Consider the following 25016-nt stretch of genomic DNA (forward strand, 5'->3'; position numbering starts at 1 on the left):
CTTACGCATACATGACTGGCCCACATCGATTTCGGATCAGGTTTCCAATTAAAACTACACTCATACTTCCCCGACAATATCCTGTCTCTGATTCCATATGAAACGCAGCGCTACATTGCCATATTAGCAAGTTTCAGTTTACGGACAAACTTTACGACCTCCTGTGGTGTGAAAAATGTTTAGTGTTATCGTCGCAAAACAATAACTCGTAAACATTACGTCGCTACAAACGCATTTGACCAGCAATGCAGTATTACTTTTGCGTGCGCTCTCTGATCATTAGACACAAACACCGGAATTATGAGCTTCAATGAAGAGACGAGTAGCTACTTGGTGTCAATGCAACAGCAAGCCATAGCAATATAAATGCAATATCAATACCTGGGCGTATACATAAACGAACAAAAGCCCTACTCAAGCCAACTTTGGGGATTCACGCTAACGTTCGTTCGCAAATGCCATTCCGTGCTTGTTGGGGTTGGCAATTTAAACAAAGATCGGTTGGCTTTCCGAGTGCACGATAAAAGTAAAGAAAGGCCCAACACATGTCAACCTGCAGTGCCACATTTGTGAAGTCAGAAAATCTCAGGAACAAGGATCGAAATAAATGGGCGGCTGAAGTTGACAAAGAATGGAGGATGAGGTCATGCAAATGTAATTAGACAACCAGGAGTCATCGAAAAGAAAGTCTGTACGATGTGAAAGCGGACAGTGCCTTGCTATTTGAGGCTCGAGCTGGTTTCGTGAAGAACAAAATCATACTGCAGCGAAAGTCCGGAGACCGCTCAGCACACCCTAATAGAATGCGAAGGGATTCACCCAGTGAGACTCGTATGTAACGTACACCTTCCAGAAAGTGGACAGAAGCATCAATCCGACGAGATGAGCGAAATTGATACGACCGGATTCGTTACAGGCATAGGTAGTAGTACAAGGTAGACAGAAAAGATGTATACGAAAATGCCAGAATACAAAGCGTATAGCATACCTGATTACCTCAACCAGGCTAGGTGAATTTTTGTCATCGTCCCGATAGGTGTTCAGTAAACGAAAACTCGAATAATTATTATCACAACACATCTGTGTGCTACGAACGTAGCTCACATTACGTGCACGTTGTAACACTTTACCAACATAAACCCGCACGGAAACAGCAGCATAGCATCATAGAAAACGGCTGAACGGACGAGCGTGCCGTGTTAGTGGTTCGTTCATACTCTTCCAGGGTGTGCCATGTCCTCTCAGCAACCAAAAACAAAATCCCGGGGGAAATGCCTTAGCAGTAATCCTGAGTACACTATGGCCTTCACAAGACGTGTCCGAACCTGTCAAACGCCACATGCAATCTGTCACGGCATGCAACCATGCGGCGAATGAGACACGCACGGAACCGTCGCAAAGCACAGCTGAAAAGATGACGCCGCGATAATGTGCAGGAACTGACTCAGCACGTACGGTGCGCTCTTCGCTCGCTATCTGAAACTACGCAGTGCCTGGCGCTCTGGGCCATTTCCTTTACTGGGTTGAACGCCATCTATGTGTCACGCCACAAGGCTACATATCCGATAATCCATCAGCGCCATCTACAAGTTGCGCGACCAAACTGCAGTCTACCTTATCACTGGTTCATCTACGTTCGGCACCGATCTTTGTGCGCATATGTATCTGCAACAAGTCAAGCTTGCCGAGCCGCCCCAGTGGCCGAGTGGGTAGAGTGTCGAGCTGGCACTCGTGAGGACCGACGTTCGAATCCTGGCCCCCAGCGCGCGCAGTTCTATCTGCCGTGTGGCTGTCGGGGTTTCGTGCCTAGGTCGTCCCCCTCGGGTAGTTACTGGGGTGTGGAGGACAAGGCGGGACGTTTTGTGCCTTTTCGGCACATCGTCCCCTCTCGCTGGCCTCCCAGGCATCCAGTGGCCGGGTGCCTGTCAAACTTTTTTTCTTTGTTTTTTTGCAAGTTTCGGGTGATTGCCCGAAACCAGCCATCCGCTGTGGCCAGGCATCGCTTCCCAGTTGTTCAGCAGCGCTCTGGGGCCGTGTCGCGGAACGATTCACTGTTCTTTTTCGACGGACGAAAAGTACAGTGGATGCAAAACACACATCGTTACGGAATACGGCCCCAGAACGCCGCTAAACAGTCAGCGAAGCGATGTCTAGCCACAGCGGATGACTGATGACTCATTCTGCACAGCGGATGGCAGAATAAAGCGACAAACGAAGTTTCCTTGAGCAAAATTTGGGCCTCGCAAGGGCGCAAGACCGTGGCGCCAGTAGCACATCTTTTTCCGTTCTAAACGCAACACGCGGCTAAGATAAAGCAAGAAGCACACAAGACGTAACCTTCACGAAACAGCAATAAAACCCAGAAACTGTTTTCGTGTTTGAACCACTGGTATGTCCTACACATCAGTGGTTTGAACGCCTCAGTATATCGCAACGCAAAGCCATGCCATAGTGGTCCGCGTTGCTGCTGATAAGAGACCATAATGAATGTTATTGAGACTGCGATTAGCGTTGAAGCAATTCAGCGAAAGAAGTGGATCAAGGCTTCACTTTTTGGGTTTCCATCCGCCCATGCCCATACTTTTTCCATGCCCATACCCATTGTAGAGGATTTGCCTAGAATGTTCGCATACCCAGTTTTCCAAGTTGGCATGAAAGTTCGTAAAGCTTCATAGAATGCCAATCGCAAAGATAGCGAAAGAGAGAGCGCGATAGTTAGTTACCGAAGAACAGGGTTACAACGTTATAACGCATTAAAAGCAACATTCGAAGATACCGGTTCGTTTTCCTAGGTTCTTTTGGTTTCTAGAAATTTTCGCCGGTGAAGGGACTGAGCATCCGGTGGATGCATAACTTCGGGGTCTTACAACCCCGAAGTGCTCGAACTCAGCCCAACTCTCCAATTACCCCTGTCTTGCGCCTGCAAATGTCCTAATATTTGCCATGCTCGACTTCTTTCGTTACTCATTCTGTAACCCTAATGACCCACCGTTCATTTGCCCTGCGCGGCTCCTTTCTCTCTCTCTCTCTTATTATTGGCTACCCCGTTTGCTCTTTGATCCACACCGCTCTCTTCATGTAGACGTTACGCTTAATATTTTTCTTGTCATCGCTCATTGCACGGCCCTTAACGTGTTGCCTTAACTTGTTCTCGGGCTTCCTTGTTAACCTCCAAGTGTCTACCCCGTGTGTTAGTGCCGACAGAATGCGATGATTGCGCACCTTTCGTTTCAACGACAGCGCTAAGCTCCCGGTCATGATTTCTTAATGTCTGCCATATGCGTTCCAACCCATCTTTAGTCTTCTGTAAGTTTCCTTCTCATGATCAGGGTCCCCTGTGAGTAACTGACCTATATAAAGGTACTCCTACACTGATTTTAGGTGCTGACGGTCGATCCCGAATGCTTGTTCTCTTGGCAGACTATTGAACATTACCTTTGTCTTCTGCACACTAATTTTTCGGTTAAGGTCCTCTATCAGGTGTTGCAATTCACCACAATGCTGCTGAACAGCACAGCGCCATCTGCAAGCCGTATGTTGTTCAGATATTCGCCGTTGATCCTCACACCTAAGGCTTTCCAGTCTTATAGCTTGAATACTTGTCAGCATGCAGCGAATAGCATTTGAGTGATTGTGTCTCCTTGCCTGAATCCCTTCTTCATTGGTAATTTTCTGCTTTTCTATAGTGGAGAAGCAAGGTAGTTGTGGAGTCTTCTTTAATATTTACCAATGTACTCACGTTTGCCTTCTGTACTCATTGATTACGCAATGTCTCCATGACTACTGCTGCTACCTCTACTGAATCAAATGCATTTTCACAGTCTATGAAAGCCATATAAATAGGTTGATTGCACTGAGCACATTTGTCTATTGCCTAAATTATGACACGGACGTGATTCATAGTAGAATACTCCTTAACGGAGCCAACTGCTGCCTTGATTTGATTGGAAATTACCTTGGTGAACATTCTACACAATACTGAAAGCAAGCCTAAGGGCCTACTGAATTCGTTAACCTCTCCCTTCTTATGGATTAGTATAATGTTGACATTATTTGAGCTCTGTGGTACGCTCGACCTCGTGATAGCTTCACACAGCATCACTTGAAATTCGTTAGAGCAGACATTTGGAAGAGTTCGCGTGGCTTTATTCTTGTATGCAGCGCAGTGCCTAGGATTGAGAATAGACGAAACAAGTGCTGGTCTGTTCTCAACCTAGTATCGCGTTGAATTCAAGCAACGATGCGGCGCACCTCATTCTGAAATGGAATTCCAACCATATTTTAAGCGAAGCCTGCCTTCGTCACGTCATGCCATGGTCCCTTCTAGTGTTTTTTTTTTTTTTTTTTTTTTTTTTTTTTTTTTTTTTTTAACGCCAAGCTGCATATGGCTAGTTTCCAGCAGATCGATGTCCGTAGACCAAAAATCCCGAAGGTAGTGCAATACGGGGCCGACCTGCGGCGGAGGTGAAGCAGGCTTCAAGCACTCCGCCAGCTTGCAAAAATAAGTTTAATATCTTGGGTCCAAATACAACCCGTATGAGATATTAAGCTTATATGAACAGGTACTACTACTTTGACCCGCGTCGGCCAAGTCTACGTTCGCACCATACACGTGTGCGCCATGGCGTGCATTCAAACCAGTGCCTACCAATCTGAGTGTCTTCTGTCTCCTGACGTCATGCTCTACGTAGGACGCTTTACTCAGTTCTGTTCTGGCTGTGAAATGGGTAGGCCGCGTGTTGTACGGTCTGAAGAAGAACGGCGTGCCTGCCAAGAACGACGGCGTGAACAGAAAAGGGAGTGGGCGCGCCGGCGGCGGAAGGAGACCACCGACGATGAGCGGGCCGGGGACGCCAAGAGTAAGCGTGCTGCCGGCCAGGACCACGAGGCAGAAAGAAATGCGAACAGTACATGTGGCCCCGATCCCGCAAACTTGGAACGTTTCACCGGAGCAACGGTCAATCGCCACAAACACAGCTTCGCGGGTCATCCAACTTCACTGAGTGGAATGGCACTCTATTTCTCCCCCTTCGTATTCTACCCATGCACGCTACGGCGACAGTCCCAGGTCTCACTACCGCACCGTTCCAAACTATTAGGTTAGTGTTGGAAAGTTCAATTGATCGGCAGTGTTCACGTCATTCGCGCGCATAGAACAAAAAGTCTGGAACAACTAGAAGCCACGAAGGTTCCCACTCGTGCTCCCGACCACCAGCGCGGCGCCCTCCCTCTACGTCATTTCCGGTTGCCTGCTCTCTCCGCTCTGATTCGCAGGGAGAGCGCTCCATCTCACAGGCGTCGCCCCACGAGAGGGCGCTACGCGGTGTGATTAGCGCCGTGCGCTAAATCACCCGTCGCCTTTCTCGGCCGCGGATTCTTCGATCCGTCAGCACAGCGAGCGCCAGCACCGCACGGCTCCGGGAAGATAGCTCTCGAGCGTGCTGCAGTCTTGCGATGCGTTATGGTTCCAGGCTCTTGGCCGCCTCAATGATCCCTAGCCTGAGAGAGACACGCACTAAGGAAGAGAGGATCTCCATAGAGAGCTAGCACAGAGATTATCGCTTGGGCGAGCAGAGTCGCCGATGCGTGCTGTTCATTAAGCTCACGGCGCCGCGCGGCTTCTTCAGCCTCACATCAACGGCGCGAGTTCCTCGCTTTATTATCGTCTCCTGCTTTCTATTCCGCCTTCTATCGCACGGTGAACGCTAACATAATAGACTGCTAACTAATCCCAAGGCACTCAAACCCTAAAAAGTACGCTTATGATACTACATACTAAAGCATTTTACAACCCCTTATCCATAAGGCTATATTTTTGCTTGTTCTACGCTAGCGCGAGTTCAAACTACACATTCGACGATAGAAGCTGTATTTGAATACTATGTAATAATCCTGACCACTTGGTGTGCATCGTAATATCTGACACGGTCGTCTGGCAGCGATGGCTATTCACCGCGTCGCGTCGACTGTCGCCAAAAATGATATTACATACAGTTACCCCTTAACGGTAACGACGATATAGCCATGAGACGAACCGAGAACCCATTATACACCCGTCATTATCGTCGCGTTAATGTTAACTGCGGGACGAAGGCCTCCCCCAGCGGTAGAATCAGCGCCAGCGAACTCCATCTTATGTGCCTGCAAATCTCCCATTTCCTGCCGTCCTCTACTGCGTTGCCATTCTCTTGGCACCAATCCTGTAAATCTAATAGACGACTGGTTTTCAGCCCTGCGCAGTACCCGGCCTGCTGAACTACACTTCTTCATCTTAATTCCGACTGGAATATCGGCTAGCCCCGTATGCTCTATGTCTTTTAAAGTTACGCCTAGTTTTTTTTTTTTTTTTTTCGTTCAATCGCTCGCTGCGCGGTTCTAAACTTCTTCTCATGCTCCTTTGTTAACCTCCAAGCTTCTGCCCACATGTTAGTGCCGGTAGAATGCAATGATTGTAGTTTTCTTTTCAGAGATAGCGATAAGCTGCCGTCATGATTTGGTAATGCCTGCCGTATGCGCTCCAACTCATTTTTATTCTTCTGTAAATATCCTCCTCACGAGGATATTTTTCTCCGAATGTCGACATACGTTTCGTTCCCTTCGCGATGAGCCCAGCAGGACCTGTTTTAATTTCAAGTTGTAACGCTCCTGTCGTCGTGGTTGAGCTCTAAAGGACTTCAAATTTGCCCCATGCGCCACCTGCAAACCCCAAGAGCGTCTGCCTGCTGTAACCAAACGACTTTCGCCTTCACCAAATACGCAGCACGGATTGATGGGCTGGCTTCAGGGATATTCTACAATGTATCGCATTCCATCAGTCAGGTAATACAGAAATCTACGGAGTACAATCAACCTCTCAACCTCTCCATATGGCTTTCATTGATCATGAAAATGCATTTGATTCAGTAGAGATACCAGCAGTCATAGAGGCATTACGTAATCAAGGAGTACGGGAGACATAGTACGTGAATATCTTGAGAAATATTTGCAAAGATGCCACAGCTACCTTGGTTCTCCACAAGAAAAGCAGTAAATTACCTATCAAGAAAGCGATCAAGCAAGAAGACACAATCTCTCCAATGCTAGTAACTGCATGCTTAGAACAAGTATTCAAGCTATTAGACTGGTAAGGCTTAGGAGTGAGGATCAATGGCGAATATCTCAACAACCTTCGGTTTTTGGATGACCATGCCCTGTTCAGCAACACTGAGGACCATAACCGAGAAAGTGTAACAGTAACGTTGAAGATTATTATGCAGAAAACAAAGATAATGTCCAATAGCCTGGCAAGGAAACACGAATTCATGATCGCTAGTCAGCCTCTAGAGTATGTAAAGGAGTGCGTTCATGAGAAGGAACTTTACAGAAGAATACAAATTGGTTGGAGTGCGTATGACAGGCATTACCATATCCTGACTGGAAGCTGAAAACAATAGTGTACAATCATTGCATCCTTCTGGTGCTAACATATGGCGCAGAAACTTGAATCTCCCATTACCCCTGTTTTGCGCAGGCTGATTCCAACTTGCGCGTGCAAATTTTTCAAATGCATCACCCCACCTAATTTTCCGCCGTCCTCGACTGTGCTTTCCTTCCCTTGGCAACCATTCTTTAACTCTAACGGTCCACCGGTTATCTGCCCTACACATTACATGGCCTGCCCAGCTGTTCTTTTACCTTAATGACAACTAGAATATCGGTTATCGCCGTCTGCTCTCTGATCCACACCGCTTCCTTCCTGCATTTTTAACATTACGCTCAACATTTTTCGTTTCATGGCTCTTACCGCAGTCCTTAACTTCTTCTGATGATTCTTTGTTAAAGGGGCTCTGAACCACCCATCGGGCTTGGTGAAATAACATAGTACGCGGGTAGCATACGCTGCTGTGAACATCTCAGCCAAGCTTTGCTGTCGTACGCGGTGCGTGGAGGTCGCAAGCGGAGCGCGAAGTCACCTTTCTCTCAAACGCTCTCTTTTCAACAAAAGCCTGCTCCTCATTCTATTGTGGACGCCTTATTTCGTAATAAAGCGGATTCCCCCTCAACGGCTGCTATTGGTAGCTGCGATCGGCTACGTAGCGTAGATACCGCGGCCGCCGCGGGGTGCCGCCACGAGTCCAGTGGCTAAGCGCACTGCGGCTCGCTGAGGACAACCGCGTTTGGCTTACCTTTAGCGCGACGTAGGCACCAAAATCGGAAGTCGTGGCGTCTACGTTAACATTCAAAGTGAAATTTGAACTGCGCGCCACGGTGACACTTACAAGGCGGAGTGTTGTGGCCACGCGCCTCTCCACCGTAGCCTTCGCAGTGCAAGGCATTGAAGAAGGGACGGAGCACAGCGGAGGCCGTGTTTGATTGCCAATAACTCCGCTTCTGCTGAACGCACTGAAGTACTTTTTGCGGCAAAGTATTTCTGAAATGGCCTATTTTTACTTCAGATACCCTTCTCCACTTCCATAAAAAGTGGTTCAGGGCTCCTTTAACCTGCAAGCTTGTTCCCCACATATTAGTGCCGGTAGAATGCAGTCGTTGCACTTTTCTTTTCAGAGAGCGGTAAGCTGACGTCATGATTTGGTAATGACTGCCGTATGCGCTTTAACTTATTTTCATTCTTCTGTAAATTTCCTCCGCATGATCAGGGTCGCCTGAAAGTGACTGCGCTATATAAACGCACTTTGCACACATTCTAGAGGCTGACTGGTAATCGAAAATTCACGTTCTTTTGCCAGGCTACTGAACATTACTTTTGTATTTTGCATATTATTCTTCAGCACAACTTTTTCACTTTGCTTGCTAAGCTCCCCAAATAGTTGTTGCAAGTCGCCTTTAATCTTCAAAGATGCTCTCAGAATGTTACAGTTAAGCTCCTGAAGCATATGCAATAAGTCATAATTAGTATTACTGAGTAGCCGTCGCATGTAGCACAATTCCACTTCTTGAGACAGATTACTCTCAGAGGCGGACCTGTGCACGAGAAACTGAAATAAATGTATCAGTAATTAACGAAGTTTCGATATTTACTTTCTGGCCCATATTTTAATTTGCGAACGGTAGCCGACAACTTCTAAAGTCATATTCACTTCAGCAATTTCAAGATATGGGTCCCCAAAGTTTGCGACGTAAGGAGTTGTTGTTCCAGTAAATTTTGAGGTTGAATGTACAAAAAGGCATTTTGTTCGAAGAGTAAGTGTAACAGTAGGTGCCACTTTACCGCTGCTTAGATCGCGCTTATCTCAAAGCTGGTGGTAGTGTCAAAATTATTTCCAAGTGGATATGCCTTGCGATATCACGGGCTTCGATACGCATATTATTGCGATATGTGTGCCTTAGATATATTAATTCAAAAGTTGATTAGTAAAACTTTCATTAGTCATTTGTTCATTTTAATTTGCAGCGAAAGCAATGTCCGCCTCTTCGAGTAATCCAACTCAATGAGTAGATTTATCTTATATGCTACTGGAAATTTAAAAACGCATATAGTAAACGGTAAAGACGAAAAGAAAAACACCCGACGTAAGCCTTCCAAGGATGCAGTGAATAAGACTCCTGACATGACAGCCCCCCCCCCCCTCCCCCTTTCCTTCATTGGTATTGCCCCGCTTTTCTTCTTATTATAAGAATTTACAGGGAACACTAACCACGCAATGAAACTCCCGATATGAAAAAAAAAAATGGCTTAGCAGTACGCATGACATGCGTTCTGAAGTGAACGATACGAAACCTGAAAAAAAAAAGAAGTAAATATACAAAGGTAACTCTAACGGGCTGAAACGTGTCGGATAGCAAGTTCAGTCGCACCTCGACGTAAATCTAACATGTCTCTGCGGGATCACTGTGCAATGGATGTATGCTTATAACGATGCATAACGTTCGTGTCGGGTGTGGCTTCGTTATAACGGGGATCGAAGCTTAGGCCTACGTAACGAGTGATGTCAGAGAAAACGTTTCACGCAACGTTGACGAGACAGGACGATAGCGGCCTGGATCAGAGATGATCGAAGACGCGTATTATCCCTTCGGGCAATACGAGAAGAAACAGCGAAATCGCCTTCAAGAGGCCGCCGTGGCTAAGCACACATTCCCCGACTAAACAAATGTTCAGCCGAAAAAGCAGCTTGGTACATACTTATAACGCGTCAGATTCCAGTCCACAGATTAGTAATCGTTGAAAAAGCAAAAAGAAGTATTACAGTGTTTCTAAAGCGCACGCGTTTTGCACAATCAGAAATTATTAAATAAAAGAAACAGAAAAGAAAGCGCGAGGCACCCAATTGTAACGCGCACTCCGGTTTTTATGTTTAAAAAAATTTTGACGCAATGACCCCGATTGTTCACTCACCAGTTAAGGCAAAATCCTGATATGTCTCATGGTGAGGTCTCCGTTTCAAGGCCGTTTCAAAACCGCGTCTTCGACACGAAATGGTCCTCTTAGGATAAGAGGCGATAATACGCACGAAACAGCGATTAAGTTCTGAAGAATGATTAAGCAAGTGAGCTGAAATGATAATTGGTATACAGAGAGGTGAATGAGGGGAATTAAGAAGGAATTGATGGGGAATTAAAAGTGAATTGTTGGGGAATTAAAGGCGTTCAGTCGGGTGACATGATTCGAACGAAAGGTAATGATGAGATAGAGTGAGCTAAGATAATGAAGAGTAAATGAGAGGGAATTAAGAGTTGAGTTATTGAAGATGAATCAGGTGGTGATAGGGTGAATCAAGACTGATGAAAATTTGGAATTTGGAGTAATAGAGCAAAGTAAGTGTGATGGAAGTAAGACGAAGATGGTAGGGGCGAATAAAGAGTGAATCAAGGGGTTATGTGGTGCGGGAGTAACTTTCAAAAATATATGTGAGATTTTAAGGTCTAAGTGAGAGTGACTGAGCACAAAAAAGTGTCGAGTCACGGTTCGAATTTATTGAATCAAATTTTACGTAGCGCAAAAAGTGGTCGTCGTGTCATTGAGTTAGCGACGCTTAGGTGTAGTATAAGGGACCCCTAGCATTCTTAATAATTAGAGAGGCAGCAGTGCTATTTCCTTTCACCAGTAAAATCAAAACTTACTGCATCCGCATTATGGTCAGCGGACACTGGTCATCGTCGCTGCAGAAGGGCATCCGTTTCACTACGGACCACCTAGAGCATCTCATCTTCGATACCTTCTATGACATTTCAGGTACACTTCTTATGCCTCGCAAACCACGGTACAGTAGCTATACTGTCTAGAATGTACTATAGGCTAACGGACGCTACTACGGCAGCAACGTGTGCGTCGGATTTGATTACAGACACTTTCAATACCAATGCCAACAGCTTGCGATATTATAGTTTCTTCTTTTTTTTTTGGTATTTAAATTTAATGCCGGTGACATTTTTCAGGAAGTTCTTCCGGATAACGTGCGGGCTACAATCGAGTAAATACAGTATTAAAATTATAATACGGTATATAGTTATAATATACACTACACTACTGTTCAGAATAAAAGAAAATGAACCGAGTTGGCCAGGTCACGCAATGCGTACAGCATATAACAAGCGGCTTGTCGAAGCAGCAGAATTAACTTCAACGTTTTTGCAGTTGCCGAAAAAAAGAACAATAATGAAAATGGAGACAGGGGAAACTGTCGTGACGAAATTTTCCTTACCTAAGGCCCGCTATACCGCTAACTACGTCCCGCATCGCTAACATTTGTTAAAGATATTGCCCGACCTGTAGCAGTCTTATTATATATATATATATTTTTTTTTGAGACACGAATAACACGTCTTGTAGCGTCCAACAAAGCGTGTACGATCGCATTAACGTCACAAGCGCAATACTGAGTCCCTTCCAGGAACGTATAAAATATTGCAGGTCAAGGAAGTAGCGAATTCTCGCAAACTGGTCCGCAAAAAAAAAAAAAAAAAAAAAAAAGAAAAAGAAAGGAAAGGAAAACTGAAGATCATACGTTATTGGCGGCTTTCCTAACAAGCCGTCACATAACTGCACGCGTTCCAAAACCCGACCGCCGTTATTTTTTTTCTTTCTACCAAGTACGCCACCTAAATCATACGCGTCTTATTGTCGCGAACTATTTCGTCGTCAGACTTGGGTCGCCTCCTCCCCGAGAGAGGTGGCAGAGACTCCAATGCGAGCAGCGAACCATAAGCGCCCGCCCTTTTCTTCTCATTTTCTTTCTTTCCTTTTTCAATCTATAGCGCATCAAGTGCGTGTGGGTGGTGTCGATCGATCTTTTGCAGCCGTTGCGGCACCCCTTATACAGCTCACGTGTTGCGTCCGCGACGGTTTGATATATGCGCATAGATTACTTCACAGACCCCCTCAAAGAAAGAAATGGAACGGGCGGCTTTGGCCTATGGCTTTCTGCTCGCAGCCGTACACCCGACGCTCTTATATTGTCAGGTGTATAGGAGAGCGCCGATTGAAGGTTCGGTTCGCGGACGAGAGGGCGATGAGTCACCGCCTATCATACTACACTGCCGGGCCCCATAGACGTGGACGGTTGCAGAATAGCCCCGCCAGTGGATGCGTGATGCAGGAGGCCATTGCCGTTCGATCGGGAAGACGGACGCATTATTCCGTGTCAGAAAGGAAAGATCGAGGGATGGTGCGCGCCGAGGAGGAGGAAAAGGGGTGAATGAAGAAACTAAAAGGAATATTTCGGGTTCTGGTGTCACTGATTGCAGACACTTTGAACTAAGCGAGGGTAACGTGCGAATTGGAAAATCGACGATGCGAGCTAAACCGTGCGCGCTGCCATAGAGGTCGAAGTATTAAGGCGACTGCACCGAACAGTAATGAATCATACGATTACGATGACGACACGATGCTCAATAGCTTCGGGGCGTGAAATTCGTACCGTGCGCCTCGAAGAAGCCCCACTGTGTACCGAAAGGTCCTTCTAGTGCGTCCCATGTCATCGAACATCGCCGAAGTGTTCGAGAAATCCCATGTACCCAAAGGAAGCACAGGAAAACGATAGATAATGTTGACGCGGGAAGTCGTTGACAACAACGACTTCCCGGAGAAGCCTAGCTGCCGCATCAACTTAGAACTGCCAGTTTGCGATGGACCCCTGTTGAAAGGCACTCGCACTGTCGGTCCAGTGGCAAAGCGTGCAAGAGCCTCGGCTTCGATTGACGAACGCCATCAAAACGACAACAGATCCAAGGCCAGAGACCGTGAAGCTGTCTCGTGGTCAGAATAGATCGCACGTAAAACAGCAGTTACGTCGCGCTGAGATCTCTGCAGGGACTTACTGCAGCATAGGGCTTCCAGGCCTTCCCTCAGAAGCGCTTGGTTTCGACATGTTCCAGCTGAACAGGAGAACGTGCTCTTTGTGGTCGGTTACCGCTTTGCTACGCCGAGTTGCTTACTGTCAGTAGTTCAACTGCTGCCAGTTTCACCAACTTCCAAAGTTCTGAAAAGCATCTTAGCGTAGACTCGGTTTCTTTAATTCGCTGCTGCGGACGGACTCCAGGAGTCTGTCCTGTTCATGGAATCAGGCATCGCACTAGGCGTCGCGCAGATTGCATGAATGCTTACGATCTGTAAGCGATCTACTTCGCTCTGCCCTGGCAAGTAAGTGCACTCGCTCGGCACTTACGTCGCTGTGCACTTCGCTCTGCCAACTGCCTCTTTAGCTGCAGTGGGAATCTGCCTACCATGTGCTCAACAGGATAGCCAGCTGCTCATTCATTCAAAAGAGTTTGTTTTGAATGAACCATCTTCCACTGATAAGCTTTTTGTGTGTGTGTGTATGTCCAATGGTACATGCCGTGGGGTTTCCAAGGCACTGTCACAAAAAGGGATGCCACCTTGATAACCCACAGAAGAAAGTCGATGTACCACAGAAGGCGCGCGTGCAACACCTCGTTTTACCCGTTATATATTCCCAAGGAAGTTTCATGTCGCCTTGCATTCATAAGAGACGCAAGCTAAGCCCGCCTGTAGCCACAGTTCACCACCAACAAATCCCTGCATTTCTTTTTCTCTCAAGTTGCACTTTACAGTAGGTAAAGGTGTGCCGTACAAACAACCCGAAACAATTTACGAGAAGAAAGGGAACCGAGGGGCCCGATTTCATTAATCATATCATAAGAAGCCAACAAACAACGACACCAAGGACAACATAGGGGAAATTACTTGTACTTACTAATTAAATTAAAGAAATGATAGATTAATGGAAAATAAAGTGGATGAAAAAGCAACTTGCCACATGTGGGGATCGAGCGATCCCACCATAATCGAACGATTATGCGTGCGGTGCTCTTACCGTTGAGCTACCGCGGCGCCGTTTTCCGAATCCACTTTCTGGGGTATTTATGTTTTACTACTAGAACTAACCCTGGGGAGCATTAGCCAGCGCCGACCACTCACAAACCTTGGCAACCCGAACCAATTAACCAGCTTCGAAAAGGTCACTCACCCGCCGACACCCGGAGGATGCCCGTGGTCTCGACCACCTCGGCGCCGCTCTTGGCCTCGCACCGGTAGTAGCCGGTGTCGTGCACGTCGGCGCTCACGATCCTCAGCCGCGAGCCGTAGGCCGGCGCGTTGGCCTGTTGACCGGAACCGGAACCACCAGCACCGCCGGAAGTGCCGCCGTCGGCGGAGGAAGCGGCCTGGCCCGGGGCAGACGACGACGGCGCCACGGGGTACTGTCGTATCTCGAGCCGGTTCCGCTCCTCCTCGACGGGCGCGTCGTTCTTGTACCAGCGGAACACGACCCGGGCTCCGGGCCGGCCGCCGGCCACCTCGCACTTGAGCCGCACGCTGTCGCCGGAGTCCTTGGTCATGTTCACCAGCGGGCGGCGCACGTGCAGCCGCGTCGCGGCGCCACCTGGAGGCGAAGGCGAGAATAACGAGGGTGCGGCGCCACTTGATAGCGTAGAGTTGGCTACAAAAATTACTGTAAAGAGCTGGACATTTCGTTGAACTACAGTGAGAATGATGACCATGGTACTTGTATTCGTTTACTCTTCCTGCTTGCGGCATTTTAAACGCAATTGTGATGTCAGTTATTAGGCTTTAGCTTGCTAAATTTCCGAGAACTGAACAGTTTTGCAAACACAGCGAGGCATTACCAGGGTGTGAACTTGGCCATGTTGGTCACTCATAGCAAACTTGCAAAAGCGACGTGGGCAGCCGTTGTTGTACCTGGTTCTTTGTCTATGTGCCGTTGGTAACGCGCTTTTGCATGTTTCCAGCAAGGCAATTAGCCTGGCGCGAGTGCGTAATCAATTCGATTCGTTGCCCTTGCAACGCAAATGATCACTTTTCAAAGTTAAAAAAAAGCCGTTTGAAGCCCGAAGGACACATTTTTCCGCAATGCCGTGTAGCTGGCCATCGTTCACATGTTGGCTCATCCGTAAAAATACGAATATTCTGAGTATACAGTATTCTGCAATTCAAACAGCTTTTTGTTGATTTTCTTTTTCTAAACGATTCCTCTTGTTTTGTTTCAGGTGCTGAATAAATACCGAAAATGACAACACCTCAAGAGAGAGCCCAATGTGTGGTGTGGTATGCGGAATACATTTTAAGGGTTACGAAAGGAGCCCATGTAGAACTGCTCTAATTTTTTTTTTACTTCTTGAGTTGATTAACATGATGCCACAAACTGCAGGTTTCTATGTATCATAGTTTTCTCTTTTATCTCATTTTCAAATCGGGGACGTTTCATGTGAACACGGCGTAATATGAGGGCTAAAAAAATGTGCGAATGCGCGAACAATAAATATTACCTTGCCTAAAGTAAAACAACCAATTCGCATACAGGATGCCTAAAAGTGAGGCATTCGCAATGATGACCGAAAATTGTCGAGAAGAAGTTGTCTGCCCCGTCTGTTAGTTCATAAACTGGTGCTCTTGAGCAGAAACCGCAATTCATCGGCATCAGTGTTATTCGAAACAGTCCTGGTATGAGTGTTGTTTATCTCTTACGTATTCGGAAAATAAGCAAACGTTCGACAATTTCGAATGGTGAATTCTCGAATCGAATAGCCAGGACTATTCGATTCGTATTAGAAATCTCGAATATTGGCGCACTCCTGCATAAAAGCAAAACCTGTAATCGAAACGGTTGCAGAATTAGGCTTACCGTGATTCGCTTTCTTTGTGGGCTTCGTGGCCTCGCTTGCGGTAGATGTGTCCGGACTCCTGCAAGAAAAGCGTAATATTAGTACATTTTTTTTTTTAAGGCGAAGGACTCATCGTCCCATAAATGTTAAAGACATCCCCGTCAACCATGATTTCGTGTATATTTCTGCGTCCGTGTCCTTGCGTGGGCTTCGCCAAACACAGCCCGAAATAAAAACTGGCTTTTTAGATGACACACTCGTTTAATAAAGAAAGGAAGAAAAAAAAGGCAACGATGATCCCTTGAGCGAAGTCGTGTTGGTTAAACAAAAGAAAAATCTGTTTTAGCGATGAGCGTTGGCGCCGTATCTTGAACATTCAACTATGCGTGAAAGCATTGGTTTGCACCAGCAAGTTCGCACGTGGAACTGTTTCAAAGTGAGCCGACGTCATATGGTAAAAAAATGAAAGCGTGCAGGAAAGCCAGAATATCCACCTCTTACTTATTTTTTACACCGTGGCGCAAACAACGGAAATGGAATGCGAATGTAAAAGAAAAAAAAATCAAAACAAATGGAATACCTCTCACGCTTATTGATAGTGTATAAGAAGTGGCGTCAATTAAAGGGGCGGGGGGGAGGGGGGGGGAGGGGGGTGTGGTGAAATGGCAAATAATTATTCGTCAAAGAAGCGAAAAGGCACCGGGCGCCTTTTGCTGAATGGAACAGTGGCACTTTGCGCTTACTACAGAAGACAAAAAAAGTGGGAAAGTTGTAGCAGGGTGCCCTTAGCGAACCTTAATGACTTAGGGTGCTTTAGGATGTGGAGTTCAAATGAAATATACATTAGAGGACGTCACACCTGAGAGGTATACAGTCGTCATCAATACCAAAGAGAACACCTAATTGTTTTTTTTTCAAGCTCCCGTAGGGGCTACACACACATGCCCTCCATAAAAGTGTGCGATGATACTAAAAGTTCATCAGGCAAACTTAACGTTAAGTATCAAGTTTCTAGATTTGAATCCATGCATAACGAGTTATCGTAGTTAAAAAAAATTCGCTGTCACCTTTCATATTGATGGCGACTGTACATAAAATGTTCCGCAGACACATCCGCGTAGCGCTCGTTGTACTTAATTGCTGTAGAAATACTTCCCCACCGGGGCTGACAGCACTAGCCCACGACAATAGCACCTCTTTTTTCATCCCTATACCCCCTTTTTCCCCAGTGTAGGGGTAGCAAACCGGACGTGCGTCTGGTTAACCTCCCTGCCTTTCCTGTCTTCTATTTCTCTCTCTCGCTCTCTCGCTTCACCCCAGCCCCCTACTCCGCAGCAGTGGGAGAACCTGCTGACCAGCTCGTGCCTTGAGGACCAGCGTCGACTGGTGGACAGAGCACGACAGGCAGTGAAGGACCACGGCGTCCTGGACTGAGGATGCCACCTACCTGGGGACGACCATCATCGTCTGCTCTTTAAATAAAGTTTATCTCTCTCTATCTCGCTTAAGTGCGACGCCGCATCATCCACCACTTGATTCATTTTAAGTTTTCCATGGTAATCATCAGCATATAAGGGAAATGGAATTGCGGGAGGCACGTGATCCCCCAGCTAAATCTATCTATCTATCTATCTATCTATCTATCTATCTATCTATCTATCTATCTATCTATCTATCTATCTATCTATCTATCTATCTATCTATCTATCTATCTATCTATCTGTACTTGTCACTTACATGAAAGCTCTTGGAGCAGGAGCCTCCAAATATCCCCTAGTGCCAAAACTTAGCGCCGGTGGATCGGTGCAGACAGTGTCACATGTATTGACCGTACAGTTCCCCTACCAAAATCGTTAGAGAGAACTACGGAACTATAGTGTGTATGGAATCGGCAAACATGAAAATGATGGTTATTATCGCCACACGTTGTCGCTCTGGTTTCACGCAACTTTGTGACTCTGCAAGTTCGTATACAACTAAATGTTGCGCTATGCAAGTGCAAAAATTCGCAGTGCTCATGCGCGTACATTTTTCCCTTGTGCGTCTATAAAACTCGGATAGCTTCGAATTCGAGGGCGATGAAGACGGGTAAAAAGTTGTAAATAAAGCTGCAAGAACACCTGAAGCCTTAGATACAAAGACAAGACAAATCCACGTACTAACAGCCATTCCTATGGCATCGTACCACCGATCGCATCGCCGGAGCTCCCCGTCGTAATTTTAGTAGGAAACCCTATGAAATAGACTGGAAATGTGGAAAAGAAATTGCGTTCTTTCTTTCTTTCTTTCTTTCTTTCTTTCTTTCTTTCTTTCTTTTGCAGGCTGTCTGCATGTGTTCGTTTTGCTCGAACCCCCTGCAGCCGACTCGACTCCCATCTGAGCCAGCCGACACTGGGGCGTCGGGAATGCGGCGAATTAATCTTTTCTCCCCATATTCATTTTCTTTGCACCTATCCTCCGGCCCGACAGGTGTACGCGCAGAAAACTTCGCGTACATAAGTCACTCGTTAATCCGACTCGTCGCACGACACCTATAGCTTTTTTCTTTTCTTTTTTCCTACCTCGTATGGAGTCTGGTAACACAGAATGCTCGCTTGTCCGCCCGAGGCTTCTTCTTCTTCTTTTCCGTCCCCACGAAGCGCGCTTGATATATTGGCGGCTTTGCATATCGCCTCGCGAACAAGCATTGATCAGCAGCGGCGTCGGCGTCTCGGCATTCCGAACGCGGCGAAGAGCGGAAGGGTCTCCGGGAAAAACGACGAGACGTACACGTCGTTCCGAACAAGCCGCTCCGGTGAACGTTCGGTCTTCTTTTTTTCGGCTGTTTGTTAAAGGCTGAAAGTACCGTATTTACTCGAACCTAAGCCGACACACCGCTATCAGAAAGACAAAAAAGAAAAAAAAAAGCGAAAGTAAGCCGACCATGGATTCATCATCATCATCAGCCTATATTTATGTCCACTGCAGGACGAAGGCCTCTCCCTGCGATCTCCAATTACCCCTGTCTTGCGCTAGCGTATTCCAACTTGCGCCTGCGAATTTCCTAACCTCATCATCCCACCTGACTTTCTGCCGTCCTCGACTGCGCTTCCCTTCTCTTGGTATCCATTCTGTAACCCTAATGGTCCACCGGTTATCCATCCTACGCATTACATGGCCTGCCCAGCTCCATTTCTTCCGCTTAATGTCAACTAGAATATCGTCTACCCCCGTTTGTTCTCTGATCCACACCGCTCTCTTCCTGTCTCTTAACGTTACTCCTAAGATTTTTCGTTCCATTGCTCTTTGTGCGGTCCTTAACTTGTTCTCGAGCTTCTTTGTTAACCTCCAAGTTTCTGCCCCGTATGTTAGCACCGGTAGAATGCAATGATTGTACACTTTTCTTTTCAACGACAGTGGTAAGCTCCCAGTCAGGATTTGGCAATGCCTGCCGTATGCACTCCAACCTAATTTTATTCTTCTGTAAATTTCTTTCTCATGATCAGGGTCCCCTGTGAGTAATTGACCTAGATAAACATATTCCTTTACAGATTCTAGAGGCTGACTGGCGATCCTGAATTCTTGTTCCCTTGCCAGGCTATTGAACATTATTTTTGTCTTCTGCATATTCATCTTCAACCCAATTCTTGCACTTTCTCGATGAAGGTCCTCAATCATTTGTTGTAATTCCTCTCCATTGTTGCTCAATAGGACAATGTCATCTGCAAACCGAAGATTGCTGAGATATTCGCCATCGATCCTCACTCCTAATCCTTCCCAGTCTAAGAGCTTGAATACTTCTTCTAAGCATGCAGTGAATAGCATTGGAGAAATTGTGTCTCCTTGCCGGACCCCTTTCTTGATAGGTATCTTTCTGCTTTTCTTGTGGAGAACCAAGGTAGCTGTGGAATCATTGTAGATATTTGCCAAGATATTCACGTATGCCTCCTCCACTCCTTGATTACGCAATGCCTCTATGACTGCTGATATCTCTACTGAATCGAATGCCTTTTCATAATCTATGAAAGCCATATAGAGAGGTTGATTGTACTCCGCAGATTTCTCGATTACCTGATTGATGGCATGGATATGGTCCATCGTAGAATATCCCTTCCTGAAGCCAGCCTGTTCTCTTGGTTGACTGAAGTCAAGTGTTGTCCTGATTCTATTGGAAATTATCTTGGTGAATATTTTATACAATACTGAAAGCAAGCTAATGGGTCTGTAATTCTTCAGTTCTTTAACGTCTCCCTTCTTATGGATAAGTATAATGTTGGCGTTCTTCCAGCTCTCTGGTACACTTGAAGTTGTGAGGCATTGCGTATAAAGGGCCGCAAGCTTTTCAAGCATGATATCTCCTCCATCTTTGATTAAATCTACTGTTATTCCATCTTCTCCAGGCGCTTTTCCCCTGGTCATGTCTTTCAAGGCCCTTCTAACTTCATCGCTAGTTATAGAAGGAGCTTCTGTATCCGGTTCATCACTATTTCGAATGGAAGAAGCTTGGCTGTTTTGGCTACTGTACAGGTCAGTATAGAATTCTTCTGCTGCTTTTACTATGTCATCGAAATTGCTGATGATATTACCATGCTTATCTTTCAGTGCATACATCTTGCCTTGTCCTATGCCTAGTTTTCTTCTTACTGATTTCATGCTGCGTCCATATTTTACGGCTTCCTCAATTTTTCCCACGTTATAATTTCGAATATCCCTTACTTTCTTCTTGTTGATCAGTTTTGACAGTTCAGCGAATTCTATCTGATCTCTTGAGTTGGACACTTTCATGTTTTGTCGTTTCTTTATTAGGTCCTTTGTTTCTTGGGAGAGCTTCCCTACAGGTTGCTTTGGTGCCTTACCTCCCACTTCAATTGCTGCTTCTGAGATCAGCCTAGTTACGGTTTCATTCATTAGCTCTATGTTATCTTCATCTTCCTGTTCTAAAGCTGCATATTTGTTTGCGAGCACCAGCCTGAATTGGTCTGCTTTTACCCTTACTGCCTCTAGGTTGGCCTGTTTCCTCTTCACTAATTTCACTCTCTCTCTCTTCAAATTGAGAGAAATCCTAGACCTCACTAACCTATGGTCACTGCACTTCACCTTACCTAACACTTCTACATCCTGCACTATGCTTGGATCGGCAGAGAGTATGAAATCTATTTCATTCCTTGTTTCTCCATTAGGGCTTTTCCAGGTCCACTTCCTGTTGCTGCGCTTCCTGAAGAAGGTATTCATTATTCGGAGCCTATTCCTTTCCGCGAATTCTACTAACATCTCTCCTCTTGCATTCCTAGAATCGATGCCGTAGTTGCCAATGGCTTGCTCACCAACCTGCTTTTTCCCCACTTTTGCATTGAAGTCGCCCATGACTAAAGTATACCGAGTTTGCACCTTTCTCATTGCTAGTTCAAGATCTTCATAAAACTGTTCTATTTCTTCATCATCGTGACTAGAGGTTGGGGCATAGGCTTGTACTACCTTCATTTTGTACCTCCTATTCAGCTTTATTACGACGACTGCTACCCTTTCATTAATGCTGTAGAATTCATCAATGTTGCCCGCTACGTTGTTATGCACTAGAAATCCTACCCCGGATTCTTTCTTATCTGGAAGACCTCTGTAGCAGAGGACGTGGCCGTTAGTCAGTACTGTGTAAGCCTCACCAGTTCTTCTAACCTCACTAAGGCCAATAATATCCCAGGAGATGCCTGATAATTCTTCAAATAGTCCTGCTAAGCTAGCCTCACTCGAGAGGGTGCGCGTGTTGAACGTTGCCAGGTTCAGTTTCCATTGGCGGCCTGTCTTGACCCACATACTCTTGCGCCCTCTGCCGCGTAGCAGGTCTGACCGCCGCCTTGGTCAGGTGCTCCGCAGCCACTGGGAACTGAGGGCCATGGGTTAATTGTCGGAGTCATGAGGGAGGTAGTGGCCGAATACTGCACCAGGGAGGCCAATTCCTGTTCTGGTGAGGGAGTGACTTTGATGAAGCTTAGTGGGCCTGCCTAGTTTGGTTGCACCTGAACTATTATAGCCCCACTAGCTCTCGGCAATATGTATTTTTTTTTTCTTTGCCGGTGTCAGGCACCACTCCATGCCTGAAAATGTAGTGGAATGGAGCAGGATTCGAACTTACGACCTTCAGATTTGAAGTCGGGTGTTCTACCTCTACTCCACGCGACCATGGATTAGATTAGATTAAATCAGATTAGATTGGACGGACGGACAGATGGATGGATGGATTGATGGAACACAGGTGGTTGTGATCGGCTACTCAGCACTGTGGAGGGTGCACGGAGACAGAAACGATATGAAGTATTAGTACAACGGAGCGCACACAGGTTGACGTTTCATTATGGCACGCTTTCCCACTCGCCACTGGTAAAATAAAATAGTTTAAAGGTACCTCTCGGCCATGAAGTTTTTTTACACTTGTTAAAAAAAATTGAATTATGGGGTTTTACGTGCCAAAACCAGTTCTGATTATGAGGCACGCCGTAGTGGAGGGCTCCGGAAATTTGGACCACCTGGGGTTCTTTAACGTGCACCTAAATCTAAGTACACGGGTGTTTTCGTATTTCGCCCCCATCGAAATGCGGCCGCCGTGGCCGGGATTCGATCCCGCGACCTCGTGCTCAGCAGCCCAACACCATAGCCACTGAGCAACCACGGCGGGTTTGTTCATCAAACTCTATGCTTAATCCACTTACCTACCCGCCGCGTTGGCGTAATGCCCTCGGCGTTGACTCGCTACCTCCTATCATCCCCAGACCAACGGCCTTACTGAGCGACTTAATCGGACCGTCACTGACATGCTATCGAAATACGCTTCACCCGACCACAAGGACTGGGATATTGCGCTACCCTATGTCACGTTCGCCTATAATTCGTCACGCCACGACACTGCTGGGTATTCCCCCTTTTACTTGCTCTTCGGTCGTGACCCTGTATTACCATTGGACGCTTCGCTCCCCTTGGTACGAAATTCACGGACCGAGTATGCCCGCGCGACGCCATCGCCCACGCTGACCATGCGCGCCAGCCTGCCCGTACTCGTTTGTTGGCGTCGCATGACACTCAAAAGCACGCTTACAATTGCCGCCATCGTGAGACATACTTTGCACCAGGCTCTCTCGTACTCCTTTGGTCCCCTTGCCGACGTGTGGGGCTCTCCGAGAAACTCCTTCCGTGCTACAAAGGTCCTTACGGCGTCCTACGTCAAGTGACCAATGTCACCTATGAGATGATCCCAGTGACATCCGTTGTGCCAACCGTTTCTACATCACCCGACATCGTACACGTCTCTCGGCTTAAGCCCTATTATGCCCTTCCCGATGGCCCCATCTGAAGCACCGGGACGGTGCTTTTTCCGCCGGGGGTTGTGTTACGGTGAGGAAAACAGACAATGTCGACGAAGGGGAAGAGGACGAAGTGGCAACAGCCTCTCTGTGTTCTCAGCTGCTGTCTATCTCCTGTAAATACATTCTGTAAATAGTTTATACCCGTGACAATATTCGTGCCACTTTACCTCCCCCTCCCCTCTCTCCCCAGCGTAGAGTAGCAAACCGGATGTTCGCCTTTGGTTACCATCTCTGCCTTTCTCCTTTCTTCTGTTTCTCTCTCTCTCTCTTTGGCGTTGCGCTGTCAAGCCCCAGGGCGCGGCGGCCTCGTTCCGAGACGGGGGCGGAATGCAAAAAACGCTCGCGTATCCTGCATTGGTGCACGTTAACGAATCCCAGGTGGTCAAAATTAGTCCGGAGTCCCCACTATGGCGTGCCTCATAATCTCACCGTGGGTTTTGGCACGTAAGTCCCAAGAATTTAATGCACTTATGTGGATTAAATTGAGATAAGTGGATTAAATTCTTGGGATTTACGTGCCAAAACCCACGATAAGATTGCGAGGCACGCCATAAGAAGGCACAAATAAAAAGACAACAAACAGCGCTTGTTGTAAGCGCTGCGTGTTGTCTCTCTATCTTTTTTTCTGGTTGTCTTGCATCAAACGTGTTCCCACCGTCCAAGTCAAGCGTTTCGGGACGGTCTGGTTTCCGCGACAGAACCGCCGGATTCGGCGCACATAAGCTCGAGAAGGTAAAGTTCTAAAGGCGATAAATTGAGTTTCATTCCCGAGTAACTGCGAACAGTTGCACGACGAAAACGGACAATGAAGCCAGATGAAGGGCGGGTAAAAAATTGTTTGTCTCGTGTACAGCTGAAATGTAGAAATGATGACGTAAACGAAAGTGGACGAACCAAAATCTTGGCCGCGGTGCATCGCGCCCGTAATGTGGGAGATGTGGGTTCGGCTACCTGGTGAGGCCAAGTTATGTTCTCACCCACTTTCATTTCCGTTTTAATCATTATTTCTACAGTTGAGTTATGCAAAACAATTGATTTCTTATATGCTTTATCTGGCTTCATTGCTTCTTTTCTTCATATACACTGTGTCTCAGCTAACGTTATACTTAGCCAAGCTGCTCAACAACAACAACAACCAACCCAAAAAGAGATTAAAAAAAAAAACACGCTGCAAGATAAAATTGGACATTTGGTGTTCGGTCGTCATAGGAACAGCGTGGGCCTTAAAATTTAATCTTCCGGTGTGTTTATTATATTTTTTGTGAACAGCTTGGATGAACGTTCGCAGGTACATCCTATATATATATGGCTGTGACTAACAAAATGAATGTCGAGATTCTCGGTTCCCTTATTCTGCTCACTCATTTCAAGGAGCTGATATTTTCCAAGTTAGGTGCTGACTGAGCATTGCCTTTTGGTATGCTTATCGTTATTATAATAATCTCTGTTATAACTTCCAGATACATACTTTTTTTCGGTAGAACAGCGACAAACGGAGTAGTCGAGGTATCTTCTACGTAGGCGTCTTCACTGAACTACATTTATTAAAAATCAGAAACTAAATTATGGGGTTGCACGTGCAAAAACCACGACCTGATTATC

General features: G+C 46.5%; 1 protein-coding gene and 1 non-coding gene across 2 annotated transcripts in view; both read right to left on the reverse strand.

Annotated features, from left to right (window-relative positions):
• The window catches only part of LOC119433688 (tyrosine-protein kinase transmembrane receptor Ror), a 556232-nt gene that overhangs the window by 70596 nt on the left and 460620 nt on the right, over positions 1-25016 (reverse strand). Inside the window, exons 6-7 of the mRNA XM_049659380.1 lie at positions 16101-16159; positions 14427-14840 (exon numbers count right to left, since the gene is read on the reverse strand). Coding sequence (XP_049515337.1) covers positions 14427-14840; positions 16101-16159 — 473 coding nt within the window. The remainder of the gene's footprint in view (positions 1-14426; positions 14841-16100; positions 16160-25016) is intronic.
• On the reverse strand, positions 4408-4595 carry LOC119434191 (U2 spliceosomal RNA). Its single transcript, XR_005188576.1, has one exon. It is a non-coding gene; the product is annotated as a U2 spliceosomal RNA (small nuclear RNA).

Source organism: Dermacentor silvarum, chromosome 11 (genome assembly GCF_013339745.2).
Source record: "Dermacentor silvarum isolate Dsil-2018 chromosome 11, BIME_Dsil_1.4, whole genome shotgun sequence".
Taxonomy (NCBI): Eukaryota; Metazoa; Arthropoda; class Arachnida; order Ixodida; family Ixodidae; genus Dermacentor; species Dermacentor silvarum.